At 41.9% G+C, this 9,379-nt stretch overlaps 1 protein-coding gene and 1 long non-coding RNA gene across 3 annotated transcripts in view; both read left to right on the top strand.

The window, feature by feature from the left end:
- LOC308591360 overlaps window positions 1-9,379 on the top strand; it is a 329,063-nt gene that overhangs the window by 314,977 nt on the left and 4,707 nt on the right. The gene's annotated exons all lie outside the window — the stretch shown is intronic.
- On the top strand, window positions 4-9,163 carry ZCCHC17 (zinc finger CCHC-type containing 17). 2 transcript variants are annotated; one of them, XM_081202062.1, is made up of 8 exons: window positions 4-153; window positions 1,696-1,815; window positions 3,552-3,609; window positions 3,779-3,879; window positions 4,227-4,318; window positions 5,598-5,698; window positions 7,252-7,385; window positions 8,331-9,163. In XM_081202062.1, exons 2-8 carry the CDS (start codon window positions 1,774-1,776, stop codon window positions 8,511-8,513), a joined length of 711 nt encoding a protein of 236 aa, XP_081058188.1. In that variant the 5' UTR covers window positions 4-153; window positions 1,696-1,773; the 3' UTR covers window positions 8,514-9,163. The 2 variants fall into 2 exon arrangements, with proteins under 2 accessions (XP_081058188.1, XP_081058189.1); XM_081202063.1 differs by lacking the exon at window positions 4-153 and adding an exon at window positions 195-278.

Raw genomic sequence — 9,379 nt, 5'->3', positions numbered from 1 at the left:
CGCCGCTTCAGCACGGAGCCTGGCCCTGATTGGTGGAGCCGGCGCAGACGTTAGACCTCGCGTGGCCGGCGCTGGAGAGGAGAGGCGGAGCGGCACGGGACGGGTAAAGGAAACGGCGGTTGCTGTGGGGATTTTCGTTGTCTCCCGAAGGTGGTAAGTCGGTGGGAGAAGGAGGAGAGGGAGGAAGGGCTGCGGGGATGGGAGAGAGTTCGCGCCTTCACTCCACGTAGGCCTACTCGGGAGTAGGCCCCACTGTCTTCAATGGGCATTGCACGCAGGTAACTGGGTGGAGGTGGAGGAGGCGGCCTTCCAAAATAAATCAACTCGGATCATTTTTTTTCCTTGGTGGAGTCGAGATTCCTGTTCAGATCCGGCGAGTTATTTACATGGCCTCTGGGATCCCAAAATCATTGAGGAGAAAGTGATAGTTCACAGTGTCCACCCATACAAGACCATTCAACAATAATCGGTTGAGGCAATCTCTCCTAATAAACATTTATTATAATGACACCACGCAGGAGGAACGTCTGGGAATGGGAGGTTTCCCTCCCATTACAGAACAGCTACAAAAATTATTATTTTTAGCTGACAAATATTTGTAAACATTCAGCGTTTGAATTCTAGGGGTGGTGAAGATGCATTTCAAACTGCACAAAGAATGTAACTAAGGACCACAGTGTGTAATGGTAACTTTATTATTTATACCCCTCCCATCTGGCTGGGTTTCCCCAGTCACTCTGGGCGGCTTACAGCACGTCTGAAAACATAATGAAAACATCAAGCATTAAAAACCTCCCGATACAGGGCTGCCTTCAGATGTCTTCTAAAAGTTGAGCAATTCTTTTATCCCCTTGACAGTTCAACAGGGAGGGCACCACTACCGAGAAGTCCCCCGCTGCCTGGTTCCCTGTAACTTCTCTTTTCGCAGTAAGGGAACCAGCAGAAGGACCTCAGGGCTGAGCGATGGGGGTGGAGACGCTTCTTCTGGGCTGAGGCCATTTAGACTCAGAAATGTACCGTGTAAAAGGAACAGGGTTTCCACATGGTTAAATTTGGGATTTTATGAATTATTGAGCATTTTAGGTACAGTGGTACCTTGGTTTACAAACTTAATCCATTCCAGAAATCTGTTCTTTAACAAAAGCGTTCTTAAACCAAGGCGTGCTTTCCCATAGCAGCGGGGGACTCAATTTACAAATGGAACACACTCAACAGGAAGCGGAACATGTTCTGCTTCCAAGGCAAAGTTCACAAACCCAAACACTTACTTCTGGGTTTGCAGCATTCTTAATCCAAGTTGGTCATAAACTAAGCTGTTCTTAAACCAAGGTACCACTGTACAGTGGTACCTCTGGATACGAACTGGATCCGTTCCGGAGCCCTGTTCGCATCCAGAAACAAACACAACTCGCGTGCGCAGGTCGCGATTTGCCGCTTCTGTGCATGTGCGTGACATCATTTTGACCATCTGCACATGCGCGATGGGTGAAACCCGGAAGTAACGCATTCCGTTACTTCCGGGTCGCCGCGGAGTGCAACCCGAAAGCGCTCAACCAGAAGCAACTTCAACCCGAGGTATGACTGTACTAGGGTGCCGCTAATAATGAGTGAAGGAGAAGCACTTTAAAACATCTGGGTACTGCCTAAATAATTTGGAAATTAGTAGATGAGTGAGTGTCTTTGATTGTATTTCAGCAAAAGAGATTTATGCTTCCAAGGGATAACGAAAAATCTGGCCAGGAGATTTGTGGGAACTTCTCATAATTTAAGGCAATGGAAGTAATTCCAGAACTCTATGATATTTTCCAAGGAGAGGTATGTGCTAAAACTGTTACTTTTCAGAATGTAATGAGCTTTGAAATATTTGTGTCTGCATCAGATTGAACTATTTAAATTGTCTTATGGACACAGCCCAGATTTAAAATATATTCAGAACAAATGCTTGAAAAAAGTAAGATATCAAATGACCCATGTTTAGCATTATTTGCGTATATTAAAGGATTAGATGTGCAAGAAGGTCAGAAAATTATCATTCATCTCTCAACTGTAGCCCAAATGACTAGCAGAAACATGGTAAAAGCAGAAGACCCCCAAATAGCAAGACTGGCTAATTAAACATTGCCCAAATAGTTAAATTAACTAATATCTTTAAAGTAAGGCAGATGGGACAGCAGGAAATAATGTTATTGAAAAGTTGAGCTTTTATATAGCTTATTAGAATGAAAAAGCTAATGAAATAATGAAGCATCGTGTGCTTTTGAGCGAAATATAATACCATAATGAAAAGCTATATGTTCCTGGCAGAAAAATAAATGCTATTTAATATAGGCAAATATTATTGAAATTGATTGTTAAATATTGAGATATGATATAACCATACACATGATTAAATTGACTTTGGGGAAGGGAGAATATTATTACTAATAATGAAAGTAAGGATAGTAAAAAATGATAGTAGATAAATGCATGCAAATATAAGAGGAGAAAGTACTCTCATCATGAACTTATTTAAATAAGTGACCTTATTTTGCAATTTTCCTTTTCCCTTTTCTACATGAATTTATATGTTTTACATATGTGCTTATATCCGTTTTGGAAAGCTTTCCACTTTATAATTTGGCAACTGGAAAAAAAGAGAAAGTAGTAAAAAAAGCTGCAAGCCTGAACAAGGAACTTATGTCTGAGTAAATAAGAATGAATAGTCTTAATATTCCTCTTAACTGCGCAGTCATGTTATCTTTTTACTCCTGAAAAAATCCATAGACTTGGATAGGATATATCTGAAATAGGGAATTCTTCCTTTTGCAGCCTTGTAAACGAGCTCATAAGTTTATACCCTGTAAAATGTTTTGGTACCCTGCTGGGGTCTGACAGAAGAGGAATGGAGAGTTCAATCCTTCCTGCAGCAGCTTGCTGAATTTTTCTGATGGTTATGGAGGTGGGGCCTTCCATTCTTCAAAAGCTTGCTTAGTTACTATTCTGATCTCAGAGGTGAAACAGAGTGCTCTTTTCCTCCTCTTCTAGTCTGCACACATGCACACAGAATTCCATGTAGTTGCCTGCATGCAATCTCATTGTCACTCATTACTGCTGGCCTGGTGCTTAAATACAAGGGTTGGATTTGGGCAGGCTTCATTGAGACTAGGTATTCAGGTTTCAAATGTCTTAGTGGCCATTTTTGGTTTGATACCTTATAATTTATAACTCATAGTGCGAACCTGGGTATCTCTGCTTGAAAGTAAGCCCCACTGACTTCAGTTAGACTTGTATTAAGATAAGAATACATTGGATTGCAGTCTAAATAGTAGACTGCTTTTGAAATGTACAACATGGAATGAGATGGGGAGGAGCCATACCTGCACATAAACATCCCAAGTTCAGTTCCTGCCATGTCTAGGTAAAGAGGTCAGATAGCCATTGATGAGAAAAACTTCTTCCTGAAACTCTGATCAGCCAGTGTCACAGTAGACAATACTGGATTAGATGAAAAGTTACTATAGGGAAATAGAATGCCAACCCTTTTTGACCAATAATTGTTATTTTCTTTACAGGTTGCTTCTGTGACAGAATATGGAGCATTCATTAAAATTCCAGGAACAAGGAAACAAGGTTGGGATCTCTATCAGTTGTATTAAATGGTGTTTTGGTTTTTATAGTAAAAGATTAGAAATCAAAATACAGTGTTAACCCATTAGGATTCTTAAAACATTTCTGTTCATTTCATCTGTCAAAGAACATTACTTAACAAACTTTTTTTCTCCATCATACTTCTTCTTAGGCCTTGTACACAAAAGTCACATGTCAAACTGCAGGGTGGACCAGCCCTCAGAGTTGGTGGATGTGGGAGAAAAAGTGTGGGTGAAACTTATAGGAAAAGAGGTAAACATTACTGTCCTGTTTCTGAGGTGATTGTAAAATAGGATTTTGCACTTAAACAAATTACATGAAGGTTTTTGTTAAGAAAGAAGTACACACTCATCAACTTTTTACTTTGAAGAAAGTACCCCACAGTCCTGTCAATGGCTGGTGTTGCGTTTATGTTAACGTTGATTAATGATGAGAGGCCCGGTGGGAAAACAGGAGATGCAGTACTAGCTGTGAAGACTCTTTGGTCGGGGTGTTTTCCCTTCTGTGTAGAATGTTCCTCACCACAAACCCCTGGTTGATTTGTTCCTTGAGGTCTGACAAAAAAAATAAAATTCAAAAGAATATTTCCTTGTTTTCAGAAGACAGATGAGAAGTTAAAATTGTCTCTTTCGATGAAGGTTGTTAATCAAGGAACTGGAAAGGACCTGGACCCCAACAATGTAACCCTCGAGTAAGCAAAATATGTTGCACTTATGTGGGGGTATGGACTTTATTGCATTGCCCTTTATTCTTCCTTTTTTATTCTTTCATTTTCCCCTTTATCCCCAGGATGTGTGGCTCTCCAGATGTTGGACTGTAACTCCCACCCCACCCTATCAGCATGACCAGTGGTCAGGGATGATGGAAGTTATATTCCAACAATATCAAGAGGCCATGGTTTCCCCATCCTTGCTGTATCACAATGGGCAGTGGTGCTGCTAGGGCCAAATTTCTGGGTGCATATCTGTGACTTTGCAGCCCAGGTGGCTCCAAATGACCTCAGAGACCAAGCAACAGCCAGCAGGACAGGATGTGGTGATTGCACTGTGACAGCAGCCAACATTCCAGCAAGTTGGAATCATTTTTATTGATTTCCCCCAGGGCAAGAGTGACAGTGAGGAGAGCCATTCAGATTCTGCCTTGGGGTTGTTGGACCAATGAAGACACAGGGGCAGCCGCAAAAGTTTCATTGGTTCAGCTACCACAAGATGATGTTTGATTAGCTTACCTTGCTTTCACTCTTGTCCTAGGAAAAATCATTTAAAATTAAATGGTGTATAGTTCGCTGGAGCAGAGCCTCTGTTGCCAGGGCAGAACTATCTTTTTTCGTGTATCCTGGAAGGTAACCTGCATCTGCCCTGAGATATCTCCTCTTCCCAAAGACTACAGAACCCGCCCCCCCCCCAAAGTCAGATAGCCATAAGCTCCCCTCTGTCAAAAAGCCACACACAAAGAAAAGGAGACCTGCTATTCCCAGTTGCTTCAAAATAGACCACATGAGAAGCAAAAGGCAGGGAGCAAGGATGTGCCTTGCACAGGGTGCTATTGTTGCATGACTCCTGCTTGTTCCAATTGGCTGGGGAGAGTACCCTGTCCGCATTGATTTATGTGGGTCCCCTGGAAGACACATTGATTGGTGCTCCCCACAAGCTGCAGGCCATGTTTAAAAATGTCTGACTTAATTTCTGACGGTAGATAGGTAGCCGTGTTGGTCTGCCATAGTCAAAATAAAAAAATTCCTTCCAGTAGCACCTTAAAGACCAACTAAGTTAGTTCTTGGTATGAGCTTTCGTGTGCATGCACACGAACTAACTTAGTTGGTCTTTAAGGTGCTACTGGAAGGAATTTTTTTATTTTAATTTCTGACGTAAAGCTCCTTAGAATTTTGCTATTGGCTTCAGCTGAACTAGGATTACATCTCAAAACAAATGGTTTTGTCTGTGACTAAAATCTTTTATGTCTGCACACAGTCAAGATGCACGGAAGAAAGGCTCATTCAAAGACTACACCAGCCAGAAGATCACTCTAGAAGCAGTCTTAAACACAGTTTGCAAAAAGTGTGGCTGTCCAGGTATGTTGAGGTCAAATTCCTATTTATTTATTTATTTATTTATTTATTTATTTATTTATTTATTTATTTATAACATTTGTGTCATATTGCCATAACCTTTAAGGTATTGGGTCTTACCTTTGTGTATTTACAACACAAGTGAGAACTGGGCCACTTCTTTCTAACTGAGTTACTGGGGTTCAAATAATAACTCATCCCTGTAGCTCTTGCTTGGTGGCCATGGTCCAGCTACTGTATCTCAACCTAATCTATCACAGGGCTGTTGGGAAGGTAGAAAGGGGTGGGGTGCACTTTTTTTTGCCAAAGGATGGGATAATTGTTTGTTTAATAATAATGCAGCAAGGGCAGCGAAACTTTGAAATATTGTTCACAACATCTTAATTGTGAAGCTATGAATGTTAGAAATATTTAGGGGGTGTTATTACAGCACAAGTGAGAACTGGACCACTTCTTTCTAACTGAGTTTTGGGGTAGTCAAGTCTGCTTATCCATCAAACTTGGCAGCAATATCCATATTTGTATAAATTATACTTGCAAATATACCTTATACAAATATACCTTATGCCAAAGGGCTGGGGTGTTTTGTTTGGGGGAGAGTTGTTGCCATTGTTTCTTTGTATACTTTAGGTTTTCTTGTGATTTATTTGGAAATTTTTCAGTTTGGTTTGTATTTTTTTAAATGTATTTTTATTAAAGTTGGTTTGTATTTTTAATATTTATTGTCTGTGAATATTTTTGTTAATTGTTTTTTATGGTGGTTTTTATGTTGTAAGCTGCCTTGAGGATGGTTTGAACGGTGGAAAGGAGGCATACAAATAAAATTATGTACCGCATTTTTCGCCCTATAGGACACACCGTCCCATAAGGCGCACCTAGTTTTTTTGGGGGGGAATAATGGGGGGGGATTTATTTCCCCCCCAGACGCGGGGCTGGGGCGGGGGAAGCCCGAGCTTCCCCCAACCCCAGCCCCCAAACAGGCAGCTCTGTGCAAGCCGTGGGAGCCCAGCGCTGGCTCCCACAGCTTGCGGAGAGGTGCGCGAAGGCTGGACGCGCTGAGCTCAGCGCGCGCGGGTTCAGCATGCAGGCAACTCTCTGCAAGCAGCGGGAGCCCAGCGCCGGGCTCCCGCTGCTTGCAGAGAGGTCCGCGAAGCCTGCATTCGCCCCATAGGACGCACACACATTTCCCCTTCATTTTTGGAGGGGGAAAAGTGCGTCCTATAGGGCGAAAAATACGGTATGTATGTATGTATAAAAGTAATAAAGTCCTCAGTCACAAATACCAGCATGAGTGGATGTGGAAATCAGCAATTCCCAGGCATGCTGTAGGTAGAACTCTTACCTCCTGCTCCAGTATAGCCAACACAAGCTTGCTTTGTAGCCTTCCTCTTGCAGTTTCAGGAACTACAGGCCATAATGGTAAAACTTTCTGTAGCTAGAAAAGATGAATAGTGCTGTGTTACTTTAAGGTAGTAGAAAACACGGTAGGGGCGGAGAGGTGGTAACCAACAAAGTTTTTTTTAGTTTTTTAATTTTTAAAAAACATTGTGTTGAAGGTCATTTTGCAAAAGATTGCTTTGTGCAGCCAGGAGGGACGAAGTATACTCTGATTCCAGAGGAAGAAGAAATCCCTCCAGAAGAAGAAAAGAAGGCACATAAATCTGAAGATTTTGTGAAGAAGAGAAAAAAGGTAAAAGATTGGCTGACAGGATTGAGTACAGGTAACAGTTCTATTGCCACATTCACTGAGAACAAGCTCAGCAAGCTGCCAGTTACAATGATGTCAGCAATCTTGTACATAAAAATAAGTCCATTTGAATCCCAGTGTCTATAGGGAGTGGGCCTTTGCACTTTTTAAAAAGCTCTTTTCCCCCCAAAGGGCTATCTAAACATACTTAAAGAGTAAAAAATATTTGGTGCTCTGTGCTTAGGATGGTTAATTTTCTTATCCAGGGGCAAAACTAGGCTTTATGTCATCCAAGTCAAAGACTCAATTTGGCGCACGCGCACATACACACACGCACAGAGGCTGGGAGCCTCAGTGATGCTCCTCTGAAGGTGTCAACCAGGGCAAAAACCTGGCTAGCTCCCCCATAGTTACAGCACTGTTATACCTTTACTTTTTTCTTGATTTTATTCTTATAGTTTCTGTATTCTTATGCTGCCTTGGATAATTTATAAAAAGGTGGGATATAAATCTTGGTAATAAATAAGTGCTGCCCCCTTTTCATCTTAGCACTTTGTATTTTGACAACTGATGCTGCTTTACCATCTTAAGAAGGGTTAGGAGCTCTGTATCTTTTTAGACTTCTTTTTAGGTTTTGTTCAGTTTTTGCAAATACTGTTGCTGCAAAATGCAGCTTGGATCAGTGAGTAGCAGGGCCAGTTTGCATATAACATTAAGCCAAATAATAGTTTGGCGCATATTAGCAAACATGCAGGTTTAGCTACTCAGCATCAGTCCTGGGTGAAAAGCTCAACGGCTCCAATCTACCCTTAAGGAACCTGCCCGTTTGCTAGCTAGCACTAAGCCATAGTTGTTCTTAGTATTACATGTGAACCGGCTTTTAGGGAATTGTTTCCTAATACTCTCCAACAGAAAAGCTTACACACGCTAATGTATTCTCTCTAACAGGAAAAAAAGAGAAAAAAGAAACACAAGAGCAAAACTCCTTCCGAACTGGGGGATTCTGACAGTGGTGAGTCAGATGCTGATGATGTTCAGCCATCAAGGAAGAAAGCAAAACGGACTGAAAAAGCTAGCGCATCCCAAAAGCGAAAAAAGAAGAAGCATCGTAAGAAGCAGCACAAGGACTGAGAAGCGGATCCAAGGCCGTAGGCTGTGCTGACACAGTGTGCACCCTCTGGGCTCCTGTAATCTGCTGGAGAAAAAAAATAGTTGAGCTAGTGCAACTTGCATTATAACAAAAGGGGATTCCTCCTTTGTAAAGCAACGTTGTTTTCCTACAATTTTTTTCCACAAGGACTGCCACTTTTCTCTACATGGAAGAAGCCAGCTGCAGTTGGGTGTTCCTTGCCACAGATGTTGCCCTCATTCATGTGAAACGCTTCTCCTTCTGTAGCTCCTTTTTCTTCTGGGCCTTGTGCCAGGCAGTTCCTTTGGAGCAACCCAGAGCCATCTCCATGAAGCATGCATGGCACTGGCAATCAGTGCAGCTTCCTTAGCCAGCGTGGCAGCTGTGTGTTGATTCAGCATCTCGCCAGTCATTCTCCGCACGCCAGCAGAAAGAGCAGTGGACTCATCATCTTGGCTGGTCGATTTGTTCTGCACCGGTCACTCCACTGCATTTTTGCCCCATTCATACTGCAGTACTGGAGGAAGAAAAAATAATAATTAACTGAGTATCCCTAGGGGTTGCAAAAGCACAAATCAAAATGTGAAAACAAGCTTTGTGCTTATATTGCTAGCCATTTAAACTCTGTAATAAAGCCTTTTTTCCCTCCCAAGGTGTGATCCCTTTCTGTTACATTTTGGCCAATGGAACAGCTGGGTAATAGAAAGGAAGTAGTCTTTCTGTTGGATACAAAATAGTCTTTAGGGTGTGGCTATTTTCCCAAGCTTTCTTCTGTTGTCTATTAAATGGCAATCTATGGTCAGCTTGTTTGTTTATTACACTTATTTGTGCTTCTGTCATAATGCAGCTGAAGATAACATAGTCTCCC

The sequence above is a fragment of the Podarcis bocagei genome (assembly GCF_964188305.1).
Source record: "Podarcis bocagei genome assembly, chromosome: 7".
Lineage (NCBI taxonomy): Eukaryota > Metazoa > Chordata > Lepidosauria > Squamata > Lacertidae > Podarcis > Podarcis bocagei.
This window is presented reverse-complemented; position numbering and strand designations above follow the sequence as displayed.